The following is a 19,337-nucleotide window of genomic DNA, read 5'->3' as shown; positions in this document are numbered from 1 at the left end:
CTTCATAGGACTAAAATGGTATGTAGCTAATAGGAACATTTGGTAACAGCTCAGTTCATAATCCCTTTCTGTATAAAGTGCCAATAATATACTATGTTTCATGAATACACAAACACACTAAGTTGGGCTGCCTATGAATAATGCCCAAACATTTCTTCCAAAATAATGTGATTTTGAAAATAACATTAAGACCCAATTCTTGATAAAGTTTGAACAAAATCTGAGACAACCTTATCTGATTTGACACGGAATAACCTTATGGTAACTTTTGCATTTTAATTTTGTTTATTTTTAGTTAAAATTTATCATGCATATTGATATATTGGTCACATTTTTCTAAAACTCGGCTTTGAGTAATAGTTCATGTGAATACATTTGGTGTTGTTGTTGTTGTGTTCAGACCAGGATGTCTAAGAGCACAGGATGTGTCCCTCCCACTGGCAATTACAAAAGTATGTCACAGATATCATCAAAAATAGCACCGTGCTTTTCCGCATCTTTGCAGTTGTTAGGTAGCCTAGCGGGCCATCCTATATCATTGAAATGTATAGTCTGGCATCGAACCATTCACCTCGCTTAATCCAAGGGGCGGGCAGAGAATTGTCTTTCAAACTGCCTAGGCATGCAATAGGCCAGCGCTACGACCATATCCGTATCCGGTCGGCAAAACGGCAAATACATCCTTCTTCGAAAGGAATGACTTAAGTGCATTGTGTTGCTCAACTTTCAAAGAAAAGCACAAGTCCAACTCCTCCAAAGTTGACGCCAACGCAGATTCAAACAACCGCTCTTCGTTCGCCATAGCCACCTTCCTTGTTGTTCACTGTTGCAGGACTGTCGTTATCCTGTTAAGCCCGCCTTAAGACTCTCTAAAAAAATAGAGCGCTGTGATTGAATAACATCCACGGTGTTACCCAATAGAAATCCCTATGGTTTGATACTAGACGTACAGGCTGAGCAAATTAATTTGCCGCCGCTAGGGTGCGTCTAGATTTCTAGGCTAGTTGTTAGGAGGCTTTCACTGAAATATGTCACAGTAAGGTGATCTCCCATTGACCAAGGAGCACAGCTGAGCCGCATAGCAGCTAAAAGCTGCTTCACCATGTTTAGTTCTAACTGTAGGTTTTACTAGCAGGTTTTTCACCTGGGACCTGAGAGGACGAGAAGGTGTGTACTGCTGAAGCATGTCTGACAAGTATTTAGGTCCTGTACTTAAAAAAAACGTCATTGGTATGTTGGTTGGTGTTGGTATTGGTACTGAATGTCCCGGATTTTTGTACATGATGCGCAAAATGTGTATTTCAGTTTAATTGAAGCGTGCCTACGTCCATAAACGTATGACTTGGATTGTGTCTTGTCTTCTGCATTCACAGCGCCTTCACAGCGCCTCAGCGAGCCTCCTCTGACTGATTGGGCCATTCTGCAGTCAAAAACGCATAATTTTTCTTTTGGGAGAGAACTCGGGGGGGGGGGGGGGGGGGGCGGGGGGCTGGATGGCCCCGGCCCCCTATGGCCCACCAATGACGCTGACACTGTGATAGATTGTGAATTGAGGATAGATTGCTATTTCATTTGTCAGGTCTGTTAGATAACAGTGGATAAAGACATCGCAAAAGTCTAAACTTATCATACATATTGATATACTGGTCACATCTAAGACTCAGTGCTATAGACTAATGGTGAATGTGAAGACATTTGGTGTCGTTTTGTAAGAGTACAGACCAAGATGTCTAAGAGCACAGGATGTGTCCCTGCCAATTACGAAAGTATTTCACAGATGTCATCACAAATAGCATTGTGCTTTTCCGCATCTTCGCAATAGTTAGGTGGCTTTAACTGAAATATGCCACAGTAACGTGATCTCCCATTGACCAAGGAGCTATAATAGCAATCACACTGTGGGCATTTGTCATACAGGAGACTGTCGTCATGGCATCACTTTCTCCACTCCGGGACTGTGGGCTCGATCTGAAGACGGTCAAACTCGTGATAACATGCCTCTACTTTGTTTTGTTCATCCCCGCTCTCCTGCTGAACGTCATGGCAGCTTGGATTTCCTGGAAGCTGAAGCCCAAATCTGCGTTTGTTGTCTACCTGAAGAGCCTTGTGGCGGCTGACCTTCTGATGACCTTGATCATCCCGCTGAAGGCCGGCAGCGAGATCCCCGGGGCCCCTCACGGCTTGCGTGCTTTTGCCTGCCAGTTCAGCAGCGTGCTGTTCTACCTCTGCATGTACATGAGCATGATACTGATGGGGCTCATCAGCCTCGACCGCTTCTTCAAGATCGTCCAGCCAGGCGGGAAAAGGTTCGGCCACAATCCCCTGTTCGGCAAGGTGGTCGTCATCCTTATCTGGACTCTCTATCTCAGCGTGAACACCATACCCACCATGGTCCTCACGAGCGGAAAGCCCAAAAACAACACTGCTGAGCTGTGCATGGCCATGAAGAGTGACCTGGGGAAGCAGTACCATCATGCCATAATTATTGAATGCAACGTGATTTTCTTAGTCATGTTGGTCGTTATTGGATTCTGCTACACGTGCATTGCAAAAAAGGTCATTGAGTCGTATCGAAATTCAGGAAGCACAAACAAGGAGGGGAAACGAAAGATCAAAGCTCGGGTGTTTATCGTCCTGGCGGTGTTCCTGGTCTGCTTCGCCCCCTACCACATCACACGCTTCCCTTACGTTCACCGTCAGGTGGAGAACAAGATTAACTGCCACTGGGCTTCCCTGAAGGTGGCTAAGAGCATCACTCTGTGGCTCTCCTCGACCAACGTCTGCCTGGACCCCCTTATCTACATATTACTCTGCAAAGCGTTTCGGGAGAAGTTGTATGAGCTCAAGATATTTGGGCACTGGTTTACCACAGCAGCCCAGGAGAACACCGAGGACACTTCAGTTTGAAAGGGAGTTCAGTACTGCGCTTACAGCTTCTCCTTACTGTGTGGCTGCATCTTTGGGTTTGTTATATTGACACACATTTTTGCTAACTAAATTGCTCTGTTGTCTTTCATATTGTTTTGCAGAAAATATTATTTAAACCTTTCATTTGTGATCTTTTATGTATATTTTGTATTCTGTATAATATACTATTTATATGTGAAATATAATGAAATACAAAATATAATTTCTTATATTTGATTCATCCAATTCAGATCTCTTAACTGAAGTATTTCAGTTAATCATCAAACCTTACAAACATGTTTTATTTTCATATTTATATGGATGCATACATTGTTGTTTTTGGGAGGCAGTAGGAATCATTTCTCACAGGTAATAATCGTGTTTGATAATGTAATCTTAATTTCTTAAAGTAGATTGTTGGAAAGGCAGAAATTTACTTTATTGTATTATTTTTAAAGACCCACTCTGAAAAAAACAACCATTTATCCTTTTTCCCTTTTCCAAGAGGTCTTTCTTATGTTACAAGACATGACGAATGAGATAAATGGTGTATGCTGAGTACATGGTAGCGCTGTGCCTCAACTACCGGAAACTGGTGAGCTCAATTACAGTAGTTCCTCATATCGAATATGAGGCACAGGGGGTAGAGATGCATGCAAGCTGTGGCAAGGCCATGAAGAGATGTATCTTTAAAACCACCAGTGTTGGGAGTAATGCGTATCAAAACTTATTTCGGTAGGTCAGCACTTGTGAAGCGCAGGCTTTTCCCAAACTGGTGGTCCTTAAAATGCTATATAATACAACTGTGTTCAAAGCAGGATGAGGATAACCTAAGGTTGTATGTGTGTGTGAGCAGACAATAACTGCTTTGAAAATAAGCCATTTAACATTGTTTCACATTACATCCCATTTAACTCATTCCATGTAGCCTACAGAAGGATTGCAATAATAATAACTTACTATATTGCAGAATTCACTGTCAGTGCACCACCATGCATACCATGCAGTAGTAGAAGGCAAGCAGTAGGCAGTGTGCTGTACATATCTATCAAACCACCTAGATGGTGAGGGTGGCACAAAACAAGGTCAGGGAAGCCTTCATGCATTGTAGAATGTTTTGTGGTCAGAAAAAGTTTGAGAACTCATGCACAAGGCTATTGATTTGAAGGCCCGTTGAAACTACAATAAATAGGTCTAAAAATTAGGTTTATTGTGTGACTTCGGTACTGTTCATATTGACATTTTAAAAGCAGACTTAAAAGTAACTCAAAAGTTACTTTCTCTAGTAACTAATTACAGTGCATGAAAATGCACTGTACTGTTCTTCCTAGGCAACTTCTTATTATTATTATTCCGCTTACCACTTTTTCCGTACGCAATTTCTCTTGAACAGTTTAACTTAGAAACTTCATTCAAACTTTGTAACGTAGGTCTTCAAACAGATCGGGTTGGTATGACTTTTCAACTTTGAAACTTTTATACTTTTTAAACTATTAAAGAAAAACTTTTTAAAAATCCCCATAGACTTAACATTACCGATTGTGACATCATAATACGGCCGTTAAGCAATTAGAATCCTATGGCAGGTGTTCAGGCCACCTGGATCAACTGCCAGTCTCAGGCTTTAAGCATACAAACTGGCCCTATTAAGACTACACATCCTGTTCAACTGCTTCACTTTTTCCCGTACGCAATTTCTCTTGAACAGTTTAACTTAGAAAATGCTGAATGTAACTTAGAAAATGCTGAATGTCATGTTAGCATTGCTAACACTGCTATAAAACATTAGCTAAGTAACATGGTTAGCATAGTTAAAAATCTTAGCATAACTGCTAGCAAACATTAGAGCCATTCCAACTTTCAGTTATCGTCAAATATCTACCTATACACAGCCATTAAACTATTTGAATATCAACATTCATTAAACTGCTAGAAAATGTTGGCTAAGTTAGCTAAGTAGCATGGTTAGCATGTTAGCATTGCTAGCACTGCTATATAACATTAGCTAAGTAGCATGGTTAGCCTAGTTAAAAATCTTAGCATAACTGCTAGCAAACATTAGAGCCATTCCAACTTTCAGTTATCGTCAAATATCTACCTATACACAGCCATTAAACTATTTGAATATCAACATTCATTAAACTTCCAGTCTGTCAACAACTTTTAAACAGTACTTTTAAACTATCTATTAAACTATCATTAAACTATCTATTAAACTAGCTGCCTATCAACAACTTTTAAACTATCTACTGTCTATCAACAACTTTTAAACGATCTACATTCAGCTTTTAAACAGTCTACTTTTAAACTATCAACTTTTATTAAGCTATGCAACCACCATGTCTATCCTAGCATCACCGTAGTAACCATCTCTGTATTATCTGTTTTAACTATACATGATATTTTACATCACAACTTTAGCATTTTCATGCACTGGTAATTCCTTGGAATTGCATTTCTAGTTACTTTTGATATACAGTAATTGGTAAGGTAATTCAATTACTTTTGAAAGAAGTAACTAGTAACTGTAACTAATTACTAATTTTCAGTAACTTTCCCAACACTGAAAACCACTACTTCTGAAAGCCATGTGAGATAAAAAAAAAAACATTAGTAGTAGAGAGTTGACTTGGTTGATATGTAATTCCGATACATCTCTTGAGCAACTGTCTGAGCACTCTCACTTACAAAACAAGCTTTCATAATCATTACTCCTAATGTTGAGGGACTCATTATGAATTGTTGGAGCAGAAAAAGGAAGTGCTTTCATAAGGTAATCTTGCAGTGTGTTCCACTTAAAGATATCTTAAATGTACTGTATCAGTTGTATTTGACATGTCCTTAAACATAACTATGGACAATCTAACACCAAAGTACTAGCATAAAAGACAACAAACAAACTAGCAAATAAAAAACACTGAACTGGTGTCCATTTATGGATGTCCCATTTTGGTCGATTTATTGGCTAATAGTGAATAACTATTGTTAACTCGAGGTATTTCTCAAAGGCAAGAGCTACTTCCCTTTGTTACAGGCAACTTGATTGTCGATATGTTCTCAACCATAAAGGCCTAAAGGACCTTTCGAATGACTTTTGTGTCATCTCCCATGCTCATCTAGCACCTTCTTTAACTGCTGAGCCTTCATCTGTTTACAGTGTAACCACCACCAGATTCCCACTGAACTTAATCTATTTTAATGAGAAATCTGACGTGTTCATTGGCCTTGTTATAGAGATGACATGGTAGTGAGTTTGGTGGGACTAGATCTGCTTTAGGCTGATAACCACTACTTAAGTGCTGCTACTGAACAACAAAATGAAAATTAAATTTGACCAAGCTATGTGTACAAACAACACGTGTGGACACACGCGTGCTGCCTAAATAGCTGCTGGACAGATAAAGACACGTACATAGCTGCTTTTTGATAAAGACACGTATCGCCACCAATTTCCCACCAACCACACCAAGGGTTTGCTCACATGTGCACTTTTGTGTCACGTAGACATGTGACCACGGACCAAAGAGTTTCACAGGTCATTCAAACACACCAGACAGCACTCAGATGTCATGGCATCTCCTTCTCCACTTGTGGACTGTGGACTCGATATTAACTTCTTCAACCTGGTGATGGCCTGTCTCTATATTGTGCTGTTCATCCCTGCTCTTCTGCTAAATATTGTGACAGTCTGCATCTCCTGGAAGCTAAAGGCCAAATCCGCATTCATTGTCTACCTGAAGAACCTTGTGGTGGCTGACCTTCTGATGACCTTGATGATCCCGCTGAAGGCGCTGATTAATTTGCCTGGAGCTTCCAAGGGATTAATGGAGCTCGATTGCCATGTTAGCTCACTATTCTAGCTCTGTCTGCACATGAGTATCATACTGATGGGTCTCATCAGCCTTGACCGCTTCTTCAAGATCGTTCGACCCGCTGGGAAACTGTTTGGCCAAAGTGCTCTGTTTGCCAGGGTGGCCGTCATCATTATCTGGACTCTCTGGCTCAGTGTGAATACCATACCTAACATGATGTTCAACAATGTACAGCCTACAACAAATAACACAGCAGAAGTGTGCATGTCCATAAAGAGTGAGTTTGGGAAACGGTACCATGAAGTAGTGACTTTCGAGTGCAGTGTGATTTTCCTTGTTGTGTCTGTTGTCATGGGATTCTGCTACTCAGGCATAATGAAGAGAGCCATTGAGTCACACAGGAAATCAGGGAACAGGGACGTCAAGTGTAGACAAAAGATCAAAGCTCGAGTGTTTATCGTTCTGGCGGTGTTCCTGGTCTGCTTCGCCCCCTACCACATCACACGCTTCCCTTACGTTCACCGTCAGGTGGAGAACAAGATTAACTGCCACTGGGCTTCCCTGAAGGTGGCTAAGAGCTTCACTCTGTGGATGGCGACTAGCAATGTGTGCCTGGACCCCCTCATCTACTTTCTGCTATGCAAAGCCTTCCGGAAGAAACTCTATGAATTCAAGATACTACTTCAATGGTCTTCCACTTCTTACCAGGTCAATAGCCAGGAGGTTCATCTATGAAAGGGCTTCTCCTTTTGTGAGTTTAGCATCCTTTAGCTTGTTAGCATGATTCACAGCATGGGAGACAGCAAACAATAGACAGAGTTATCTTTATATTTTGATCTTTTGTAAGGATTCTGAAGTATCTATGATTTGGTGGCTGTTATAATCCTACTATATAACCTACAGTATCCTGTAACTTTTAACATGCTATGTTAGGTACAAATGCTAAACCATATTTTCTGATGTAAAAAGTAGAAACATTTAATATTTGAATCTGAATATGTTTTATTCATTTCTGCATGTAAAAATGTATCTATGTAATGAAATAGACTTATAGAAAAACAAAAATATAACCAGCAGACCTGATACAGAAACCCTGTGCTCAATTATTTCAGCAGGTAAAATAATTACTTTCACTCCGAAAGTATTTCTTTTTTTGTATATGTTTAATTAAGCTATCTACATTTATTTAAGTTAGGTGATTAATACATACTTACCAGAGCTTAATTTAAAGGAGTTTAAAGGGGCAGGTTGAGGAAATCAGGGAGGACAAGAGACAGGTTCTGATGCTGCATGACAGGAGGCAATGTGCTACGTCCATCATGGACAAACTAAAGCTAATTTAATTATTTGGTAAGCTATTTTCTTAATGTAATAAAGCCATACACATAGCCTTGCTAACACCAGACCAATTCTCTATTTAGAATGGGTCTAGGCCCTATAAGTCCATTTTCCATATCCAAGGGCCGTAAACAGTGGTGAACTGGAAACACATCCTTCTTCCCAAAAGAAAATGTATTGTCTCAAAAACATCTTTTTTGCCTCATGAGAAATAAATCATGTCTTATTTAAATCTCACTTGTTTCTCCAGAGGGACCCTTAGGAGAAATAAGGCCAGATATGAATAGATTGAGAAGAAAAACAAAGTATTTTGAGATCTTATGCTAAACTTAAATTGGACTTGGGCTGAGACAAGAGGACAGCTATTTCCTGTTTTTCAGCTGTGAAATAGCCTTCCTCTAATCCAAGCTGAGGTCAACTTAAAGGTTGTATCAGTGATTTCAGGCCCAAAAAAGGCCCACACATAAATGATCACATTCATCTAATCTTTCCTAACGATCCGCTAGCTGTCTGCCCCATAAGCAGGCCGTCAAAAAACGTGTCTCTGTAGGCAGCCTAGGCTCCAAGATCTGTACACAAAAACAGTTGCTACCAATAAGGGTTGGCAACCCACTCAAAGGCAAAATAAAGTGTTTCAACCAATAATCGACGAGATACGCGTTTAGGAGAGTTTTAATTACACGGGAGGAAGTAGTGAGAGGTCCCTTTGGAGAAACAGGTGAGATCTCATTTTCAACTTTACTTTGCTATGTGTTATCAACAATGGTTTTAAACAGTTATTTATTCACTTTCAAAGAAAATACACTGCAAAAACTGCTTATCTAACAAAATCTAACCAAGTGTTATTAATCTTATATCAAGATAAAAAAAACTAGTTGGTATTGTTTTTAGTATAAAGACACTTACCTAGCACTTTCTCATCAAATCATTTGACTTAAAATAAGTCAAACGTTTCTTAAATTAAGACATCTCATCCTGAAAACAAGCAAATTTGTCTGCCAGTGCGTTAAGCAAATTTGTCCTAAAAACAAGCAAATTTGTCTGCCAGTGCGTTGAGCAAATTTGTCTTGATAAGACTCCTTAAAATAAGTCAAAGTCTTTAAGTTAAGTCAAAATGATCTTTCGAGAGAGAGAAGTTGATAGTCTTTTCATACTAAAAGCAATACCAAATAGATTTTTTGATCTTAATATAAGATTATCAACACTTGGTTAGATTTCATTTTTTGCAGTGTACACATCTGTTGTTTAATATTGATGCCATCAGTGCAACCTTTGGCTGTGAATAAGACTGAGATTTTGACCAGGACGTGGTGTTCATATTAGGACATCCTCTGCAGTCAGAATCAGGTCTCAGAGAGCCGATGAAAAGGCATCAGCTCTTGGGAAAATCTGTCAAGGTCGTGGGAACTGCAGAGCTAGATCTCAGACATCAGATGACAAAGCATCAGCTTGCCCATCTCCATTAAGGCCAACAAAACTCCACCTTTCTGTTGTGGCTTCCTGTATGTTCATGCTCCCTTACCCAACCTTTCTCTCTCTCCCTCAACCCCTATGTCACCCCAGTACGCCTGGGGCTGGGAGATCACATGGCTCTCTCACACCTGCCTTATCTGCTCAGTCTGCATCTGTTTACATTGGTCAGCTTGACACAACCACCACATGTCCACTGAACTTTATTCATTTTAGTCAAGACAACTGTCAGAATATGTTGGTTGCCCCTTATTATACAGACGACATGGTAGTGTTTGGTTGAACTAGATGTGATTTAGGCTGAACAACACAATGAAAACAAAATGTGACCGAGCAGCGTGTTCAAACAAGACAACACAACCGCCCAATGTATGCTGCATGCGTGGCTGCAAAAACAGTCAATTTCTGCACACCCATATTGCAGTAACAGTAAGCAAGATAAATAACAATAAAGTTGAATCTAATCTAATCTAATCTAAATATATTTAGAAAATTAGTTTTTGAGCTGCAGGACAGGATATTTATGAACAGCACTGAATGTAAGGCATAACTCACCACCACCTGGCTCACTTCAACTATCGTCACATTCACCATGTGATCATAGACCAGAGGAATAAAGAGTTACACAGATATTCAAACTCGCCAGACAGCACTCAGAAGTCATGGACTGACCACAAGTCTGCTACGTAAATAGGTGTGGGTGAGAACGCTTAGTTGGACAGCACATGATATGCTAATCGAAACACATTCTACTCAGATAGCTAAGTGGCTACCAGGTTCATAATTCACCTTTAATTGTAAACAGAAAATATCTAGCTAGCATCATGCCATTACACAGCCTACTTCTATTTCCAAAGGAATGAAGGTTGTTTACCAACTTAAATAGTATACTTATCATTGTTAATATTGGGCTATAAATGTGGCACAAACATTGTTAGAGTTTGTGGACTAGCCATAGGCTGTATTTGAATGGAGCATGAGCTGGCTCGTCTTAAGAAATACAAGGATACAAGGAAGTTTATTGTCACATGCATATAGTTACTGGAAGTAAGAAATGCAGTGAAATTATGTCAATGAAGTCATTTCTTTATGTCAAAGAAATGTATATTTTTAAAAAATTACTTATATAAGTGGAAGTGAAGTGTCCCTCATTTGGGGTTGAGGAAGTTGGTCGGTTGCTCGGCTCGCACTTGCACTTTTGTGTCACGTCGAGATGTGATCACGGACCAAAGAGTTTCATAGGACATTCAAACACACCAGACAGCACTCTGAAGTCATGGCATCACCTTCCCTACTCCGGGACTGTGAGCTCGAACTGACGACAGCCGTCATGGCATCACTTTCTCCACTCCGGGACTGTGGGCTCGATCTGAAGACGGTCAAACTCGTGATAACATGCCTCTACTTTGTTTTGTTCATCCCCGCTCTCCTGCTGAACGTCATGGCAGCTTGGATCTCCTGGAAGCTGAAGCCCAATTCTGCGTTTGGAGTCTACTTGAAGAGCCGTGTGGCGGCTGACCTTCTGATGACCTTGATCATCCTGCTGAAGGCCGGCAGCGAGATCCCCGGGGCCCCTCACGGCTTGCGTGCCTTTGCCTGCCAGTTTAGCAGCGTGCTGTTCTACCTCTGCATGTACATGAGCATGATACTGATGGGGCTCATCAGCCTCGACCGCTTCTTCAAGATCGTCCAGCCAGACGGGAAAAGGTTCGGCCACAAACCCCTGTTCGGCAAGGTGGTCGTCATCCTTATCTGGACTCTATCTCAGCGTGAACACCATACCCACCATGGTCCTCACGAGCGGAAAGCCCAAAAATAACACTGCCGAGCTGTGCATGGCCATGAAGAGTGACCTGGGGAAGCAGTACCATCATGCCATAATTATTGAATGCAACGTGAGTTTCTTAGTCATGTTGGTTGTTATTGGATTCTGCTACACGTGCATTGCAAAAAAGGTCATTGAGTCGTATCGAAATTCGGGAAGCACAAACAAGGAGGGGAAACGAAAGATCAAAGCTCGAGTGTTTATCGTCCTGGCGGTGTTCCTGGTCTGCTTCGCCCCCTACCACATCACACGCTTCCCTTACGTTCACCGTCAGGTGGAAAACAAGATTAACTGCCACTGGGCTTCCCTGAAGGTGGCTAAGAGCATCACTCTGTGGCTCTCCTCGACCAACGTCTGCATTGAATGAACGCTCATACCACCACTTAATTAAACTGCTCTATGTTTAATGACATTGAATTAGCATTTCCTCCTGATTGCAGAAACGCTTGTTTTCTTTTTCTGGTCCGCAGTTCCTTGATCAATTGCGCAGCAAATTATCACACGAAGCACCGGGCCTAATTTCACTCCACGGCTCCGCGGACCAGCAGTCTCCACATTGCGGACAAGTGCCGGTCCGCGGCCCATAGTTTGAGAAACGCTGGCCTAAAGGACCTTTCGAATGACTTTTGTGTCATCTCCCATGCTCGTCTAGCACCTTCTTTAACTGCTGAGCCTTCATCTGTTTACAGTGTAACCACCACCAGATTCCCACTGAACTTAATCTATTTTAATGAGAAATCTGACATGTTAGTTGGCCTTATTATATAGAGATGACATGGTAGTGAGTTTGGTGGGACTAGATCTGCTTTAGGCTGATAACCACTACTACTTAAGTGCTGCTACTGAACAAAATGAAAATGAAATATGACCAAGCTATGTGTTCAAACAACACGTGTGGACACGTGTGCTGCCTAAATAGCTGCTTTTTGATAAAGACACGTACCGTCACCAATTTCCCACTAACCACACCAAGGGTTTGCTCACACGTGCACTTTCATGTCACGTAGTCAGAGTTTCACAGGACATTCAAACACACCAGACAGCACACCAGTCACCACTTTGATAAAGACTCTGTTTGAGTGGAAACACATCGCTGCGTCAGTGACCACTCAATAAAGGACTTTTTTTATCAGCAGAGTGCCTTGGATCTACCTTCATTCTCTTCACACCAGACAGCACTCTGGAGTCATGGCATCTCCTCCGCTTGTGAACTGTGGACTCAATATGAACTTCTTCAACCTGGTGATGGCCTGTCTCTATTTTGCGCTGTTCATCCCTGCTCTTGTGCTAAATATTGTGACAGTCTGCATCTCCTGGAAACTAAAGGCCAAATCCGCATTCATCGTCTATCTGAAGAACCTTGTGGTGGCTGACCTTCTGATGACCTTGATGATCCCGCTGAAGGTGCTGAGTAATTTGCCTGGAGCTTCCAACGGATTAATGGTGCTCGATTGCCATGTTAGCTCACTATTCTACCTCTGCCTGCACATGAGTATCATACTGATGGGTCTCATCAGCCTTGACCGCTTCTTCAAGATCGTTCGACCCGCTGGGAAACTGTTTGGCCAAAGTGCTCTGTTTGCCAGGGTGGCCGTCATCATTATCTGGACTCTCTTGCTCAGTGTGAATACCATACCTACCATGATGTTCAACAATGTACAGCCTACAAATAACAGCCAACAGCCAACAAATAACACAGCAGAAGTGTGCATGTCCATAAAGAGTGAGTTTGGGAAACGGTACCATGAAGTAGTAACTTTCGAGTGCAGTGTGATTTTCCTTGTTGTCTCTCTTGTCATGGGATTCTGTTACACGTGCATCTCAAAGAGGGTCATCATGTCATACCGAATATCTAGGAGCACAGACGTAGACGGAGGACGAAAGATCAAAGCTCGAGTGTTTATCGTCCTGGCGGTGTTCCTGATCTGCTTCGCCCCCTACCACATCACACGCCTCCCTTACGTTCACCGTCAGGTGGAGAACAAGATTACCTGCCAGTGGGCTTCCCTGAAGGTGGCTAAGAGCTTCACTCTGTGGCTCGCTACCACCAACGTCTGCCTGGACCCCCTCATCTACGTATTGCTGTGCAAAGCCTTTCGGGAGAAACTCTATCAGTTCAAGATATTTGGACAATGGCCTTCCACTTTAGCACAGGTCATTAATGAGGATGCTGATCTTTGAAAGGGCTTCTACTTATGTGAGTTTGACACTGCATCTTTTAGCTTGTTAGCATGATACACATCCTGGGACAGAGGAAATAGCAGGCACTGTGACACTGTTCTCAATACCTTTGTAATGCTCTTTACAGTTTCACTTAAGGTAAAAGGCCTGTTCTGTTAAGGTGGATCTCTCCTTACTTTTTGTGTCAATACTTTTAAGAGCTTAGCTAAATCAAATTCCCAAGTATGAGCATTTCTGAACAATTCATAAATAGCCCCTCATCAAGACCAGTTTTGATACCAATGGCTGTTAATTTATTTCTATAAAAAGGGTATGGATATGGTAAAGTTATATAAATAACAATAAATATATAAATGTGAAATATAAATACTGTATGTTTAACAATGAAGATATAAATTATGTATAGTTAATTCACAATCACTTACCAACTGACTAGATAAGTATGAATAGAGTAACAGGATTTAAAAAAACAATCAATAAAAACAATATAACAGCAGAGTTAAGAGGTTTCATTTATAATAACAGAATATGATTAAGTAAGTTTAGGTTTAGTAGTATACAGTACAGTATGATTAAATAGGTAGGCCTATATTTAGAATTATTTAAGTATGAATAGATAGGCTAAGTTTAGGTTTAGAAACACTAGAGTATGATTAATAGTATAAATACTAGATAAATTTAAATTCGGGATTAATCTAATCTGACTTTGGGACAAGTAGGCTTGGGTATCGAATATCAAGTATTGGTTGGAACCGGGACTATTTTTGCGATTTTCCCGGAATCGTTCAAAAGTTTAAATTTCGATTCCTAGTTTCGATTCCCAGTCCACCGACCGGAAGAAGAAACGGCTGAACACCAACGAAGCGCATAGTTCATAGAATTAAAATTAATGGAGAAGGTCAGACTATTTCATTCAGAAAGCAGGGTTCCCGCGGATCCTTAAATAGTCTTAAATACAACTGAATTTTCGAATGGGACCGCCAGCGAGTGCAAGAGAGCGAGTGATGTCTCAATCCAGTTTTGTGTATTTAAAACGCAATTGATACAAGGATACAAGGAAGTTTATTGTCACATGCATATAGTTACTGGAAGTAAGAAATGCAGTGAAATTATGTCTGGTGTCAGCCTATTTGTGCATTAATGGGGGGGGGTAAAAAGTGCAGTAGAAGAGGGGTTTAGTAGTGGCAAGGGCTGCATAAAAAAGGTGGGGGAGGATTGGGATTGGGTGGGGGGCACCAACAAGGAGCACCCAAGAGCAACAGGGGCAAGGAAAAACTCCCTTACCAAGGAAGTTTAGTGTAAGTATAAGTGAATAGGCTATTAGGCTACGGGAGGAAGTGTAGTGGTTGCAGAGTGAAGATGTTTTTCACGGGTGTGGTTAAAGGTGTGAAAACGGTAATTACAGTAGGCCTATGTACAAAATAATATGCCTGACGTTTTCGTGGTGTAGCTGAGGCCAGAGAGATATACTGTACAGGTAGCCTACGTGGAATGAGGAAGCCTATGGTAGAATGAGCAGGAGAAAGAGCGATAGGTTGGCCATACGTTCAAATTTAGGCCGGACATATGTGAATGACTTCCTGACTCTTTGGAAGCTCAAGTCGGCGGCGGTGTGTACGTACAGTAAAAGCCCTGTCCGGCGTCGTGGCGCCCGGCGCAGCCTCAAGCCGGATGCTCATTTGTTCTCCTTTTTGGAGTTGCGCTTGCCATCTAAAATCGTTGCTCGGACGCAGCATCGTTTCACAAACTATGGACGTAAAGACTGCTGGTCAAATTATGTGCAGTGCTTCGCAATCAGGAGGAAATACTGTATATGTTAAGTTGATCTGTTTGCATCTTTCCAGCGTGTGTTGCTGGCCTAGCCTAGGGAAGAAAATATCTGTCTAAGTGCTGAGGAGTGAATGAGTGCAAAGTCAGTATAGTGTGAGTTCAGAGTTGGGAAATGTTTGAGAGTGCTGAGGAGTGAATGTGTGCAAAGTCAGTATAGTGTGAGTTCAGAGTTCGGATGGCCTGGGGATAAAAACTTCTCCTGAGTCTCTCAGTTCTGGCTTTGTGACTACATAGGCGTCTTCTTGATTTCAGCGGTAGGAATAATCCATTGTTAGGATGAGAAGAGTCCTTCAGAATCTTTTGGGCTCTTATGAGTACTCTTCTGGAATAGATATCTTGTAGAGCAGGGAGTTGAGTTATCTTGTAGAGCAGGGAGTTGAGCGCACTACTCTCTGCAGAGTACTACAATCTCTAACTGTGGAGTTCCCATACCAGGTGATGATGCTACCAGTTAGAACACTCTCAACCGCTGAAGTGTAGAAGGCCTTCATGATGGATGTAGAAACTTTGAATTTCCTTAGCTGACGAAGGAAGTAGAGTCGTTGTCTGGACTTCTTCAGAACATATTGAGTGTTAACAGTCCATGTTAAGTCTTCAGTAATGTGGACACCAAGGTATTTAAAACTTGTGACTCTCTCTACAGGTTGCCCGCTGATAATTAGTGGGGTGTAACTGTAGTTCTGCTGCTGCCTTCTGTAATCCACTACCATTTCCTTGGTTTTATTGATATTTAGTGTCAAGCTGTCAGATTGACACCACTGTGCCACCTCATCAACCTGATCCAAGTAGAGCTGTTCATTGTTGTTACTAATCAGGCCCAAGATCACTGTGTCATCTGCAAACTTGATGATGGAGGTATGACTACTGTTGGCTTTGTAGTCATGTGTGTAGATGTTGTACAGCAGTGGACTCAAAACACAGCCTTGGGGATCACCAGTGCTGATGTTTAATGAGTCAGATGTCAGACCCCCCACTCTAACCACTTGTGAATGGTTGGTGAGGAAGTCAAATATCCAGTGACACAGGGTGGTGTTCAGTCCTAAGGCCTTCATCTTTGTGACCAAGGTGAGAGGTACTATCGTGTTGAATGCTGAACTAAAGTCAATGAACAGCATCCTCACATAATTCCCATTCCCCTCCTCCAGGTGAGTTAAGGTGGTGTGCATGAGGTTTGAGATGGCATCCTCTGTAGACCTGTTGGCTCTGTAAGCAAATTGGAGGGGGTCGAAGGAGGCAGGGAGGGATGAGCAGATAATGTTTTTCACAAGGTTCTCGAAACACTTCATCACTGTAGACGTCAGGGCTACTGGACGGTAGTTATTCAGACATGATGGACTTTTGTTTTTTGGTAATGGAACAATAACAGACTGCTTGAGGCAAGTAGGAACTGTCTCTTGAGCCAATGATGTGTTAAAGATATAAGTGAACACAGGAGCTAACTGAGCAGCGCAGGATTTCAAAACCCTGTTAGAAATTCCATCCGGTTCAGCAGCTTTTCTACAATTAACCCTCCTAAAGGCATTGCTCACATCGACCTCAGAGACACAGAAAGGTGCATCCTCGCTTCACATGCTGCAGTTAGTGCAAGACAGTCTGTGTTTTTCATGTCAAAGCGAGCATGAAAAGCATTTAGTTCATCAGGGAGGGCTTTACTCACATTCATCATAGGAGGGGACTTTCTTTCAAAGCCAGTGATGGTTCGGAGTCCTTTCCACACTCGTGCTGGATCACCCTCCAAGAAATCAGCTTCAACTCTGTCTCTATAGCGCCGCTTAGCATCTTTAATAGCTCTACGTAAACTATAAGATGCTGCTTTGTAATCCGTCATATCCCCTGAAATAAGCCCAGCATTATAAGTCATGGTGCGTGTCTTTAATGCCGTTCTCACTTCTCTATCCACCCATGGCTTCTGGTTAGGGAAGCTTCGGATCTTTACAGTTGGGATGATGGAATCAGTTAGCATTTTGATGTAACTCAATGATACTTCCGTAAACTCATTGATGTCAGCAGAATTCGTCTCGAACATCTCCCAGTCAACGTTGCTAAGGGCGTCCTGTAGCCTGGCTTCCGATTGGTCAGTCCAGCGCTTGACCTCCTTCGTCACTGGGGGGTCCGTCCGACTTCTCTGTTTGTACATAGGCAGTAGAAAAACAGCGGCATGATCTGATTTTCCGAAAGCTGGTAGAGACTTCGCTTTGAAACTGTTCTTGAACTGTGTGTAGCAGTGATCCAGTGTGTTGTCACCACGTGTAGGGAAGTGAATGTGTTGAATAAATTCAGGCATGGACCAGTTCAGATGTACTTGATTGAAATCACCGGCCACAATAAGATCAGCTTCAGGGTGCGTGTGTTGTTGTCTATTTAACACTTCTTGCAATTCTAAAACCGCATCATCTGTGTTGGCTTGTGGAGGAATGTAGACAGCGTTGAATATTACCGAAGTAAACTCACGGGGCAGGTAGAAGGGTCGACAGACGATCGCTAGATGTTCTAGATGAGGCGAGCAGGACTTTGAGAGAACGGTGACATTTCTAGGATCACACCACTTGCTGTTCGTCATGATGCAAACACCGCCACCTTTCGATTTTCCAGATTCCTCAGTCCTGTCAGAGCGAGCAGCAGAGAAAAACTCCACCAGAGTGATGGCACAGTCCAGTACAAGCTCAGTTAGCCATGTCTCAGTAAAGCATAGAATGTTACAGCCCCTGATGTCTCTTTGAAACTGTATTCTCGCTCTTAGTTCATCCATCTTGTTCACAAGAGACTGGACATTGGCTAGGAGAATGCTTGGCAGTGGAGGCCTATGAGCTCTATTCCTCAATCTGTTACGGGTCCCGGCTCGTTTTCCTCAGTGTTTTTTCCTTCTGCGCCGAGATGCGTCTCCATGGTTCCCTGATGCATCTCGGAGAATCTCAGTCGGCCAGGTAGAATCGTCGATTAAAACATCCCGAAACAAAAAAGGCAATTCATTTCCGATGTTTCTGAGTGTAACGCCATCATACGTAATCAGTGCAGTGGAAAAGTGCAAAAAATTAGGGGTTAATAAAAGGTAAAAGAGTAAATATAAGCACAAGTTAGGCGGAGCAACCAAAAAGGCGTCCGAACGCGGCGGCGCCATGGCAACCCAACTCTTAATTAATTTAAAACAAGTAAATGGTTTTACAATGTTTCAGTCAAGCTTTGGTTGGTTTAGATACAACTGGTATGCAAAATGTAAAGTAGTGGATTAACTTTAATTTGCTGTGCTGCATATTGGACAATAGATGCACATAGTAAATTATATATAGTAGGCTTATTAAAATATGTAAATAGCTTAGTCTAACTAAAAATATGGAAGGGAATCCAGTCCAGTGCACATGTCTTTGGCAAGTAGCCTAGGCTACTACAGACACAGGTGAAGAACAGTCAGCCTCAGCAGTAAGCAAAACCAAATATGTACAGCCAGCTTCAAACGCAAGCAGCCCAGACCCTAAAATTGGGCATTTATAGCTTTGAAGGTAATTCACACACAATTATTTTTCACCAAAATATATTTGGAACTTCTGTAGACATCCAAAATGGGGTGGGGGTAAAAATTAGTAGGGAAAAAAAAACTATTGCATAAACAGTCATATATATCTTTTTGCCGTGGTATAGTCTTAAGTTTCATTTAGATGTCTTGAAAAGGTCTTAAAAGTCTTTAAATTTGCACTTGGAAAATCTGCAGATACCCTGAGAAAGACCGTTGGTTAGCTAGCTAATTTAAAATATCCTAAACTTTTTTTGACCCTGCCTCTTAAAGGGACACCAGGCGTTTTCGTGTTAATTACTCATCTTCGTAAGTCGGTATATGGTTAAATGACTCATTACAGGGCGAATGAAGACTCTCTCGCCCGCCCCTACTACCTGTAGTAGGAATATCCCGCTTGCAAGTTCAGCGTATCGTACCCGCCGACCGAAGCAGTTTCAGTTTACATCCTGCATCCACAGCACAG

General features: G+C 41.8%; 3 protein-coding genes and 1 pseudogene across 3 annotated transcripts; all 4 read left to right on the top strand.

Moving 5' to 3' along the window:
- Nucleotides 1–1,719: 1,719 nt before the first annotated feature.
- Nucleotides 1,720–4,129, top strand: LOC121683561 (P2Y purinoceptor 13-like). Its single transcript, XM_042063217.1, has one exon. It carries the CDS (start codon nt 1,930–1,932, stop codon nt 2,905–2,907), a length of 978 nt encoding a protein of 325 aa, XP_041919151.1. The 5' UTR covers nt 1,720–1,929; the 3' UTR covers nt 2,908–4,129.
- Nucleotides 4,130–5,359: 1,230 nt separating this feature from the next.
- On the top strand, nt 5,360–7,748 carry LOC121683562 (P2Y purinoceptor 13-like). Its single transcript, XM_042063218.1, has one exon. The coding sequence runs from the start codon at nt 6,780–6,782 to the stop codon at nt 7,452–7,454; it is 675 nt and encodes a 224-aa protein (XP_041919152.1). The 5' UTR covers nt 5,360–6,779; the 3' UTR covers nt 7,455–7,748.
- A 3,048-nt stretch (nt 7,749–10,796) lies between these two features.
- Nucleotides 10,797–11,719, top strand: LOC121683491 (annotated as a pseudogene).
- Nucleotides 11,720–12,488: 769 nt separating this feature from the next.
- Nucleotides 12,489–13,533, top strand: LOC121683490 (P2Y purinoceptor 13-like). Its single transcript, XM_042063118.1, has one exon. The coding sequence runs from the start codon at nt 12,541–12,543 to the stop codon at nt 13,531–13,533; it is 993 nt and encodes a 330-aa protein (XP_041919052.1). The 5' UTR covers nt 12,489–12,540.
- The last annotated feature ends 5,804 nt before the right edge of the window (nt 13,534–19,337 follow it).

The sequence above is a fragment of the Alosa sapidissima genome, chromosome 15 (assembly GCF_018492685.1).
Source record: "Alosa sapidissima isolate fAloSap1 chromosome 15, fAloSap1.pri, whole genome shotgun sequence".
Taxonomy (NCBI): Eukaryota; Metazoa; Chordata; class Actinopteri; order Clupeiformes; family Clupeidae; genus Alosa; species Alosa sapidissima.
Note: the sequence above shows the minus strand (reverse complement) of the source record. Positions and strands in the feature narration are given on the sequence as shown.

Coding starts and splice junctions, on each gene's coding strand:
- LOC121683561 (XM_042063217.1), top strand. CDS start 1,930: ATGGCATCACTTTCTCCACTCCGGGACTGTGGGCTCGATCTGAAGACG.
- LOC121683562 (XM_042063218.1), top strand. CDS start 6,780: ATGAGTATCATACTGATGGGTCTCATCAGCCTTGACCGCTTCTTCAAG.
- LOC121683490 (XM_042063118.1), top strand. CDS start 12,541: ATGGCATCTCCTCCGCTTGTGAACTGTGGACTCAATATGAACTTCTTC.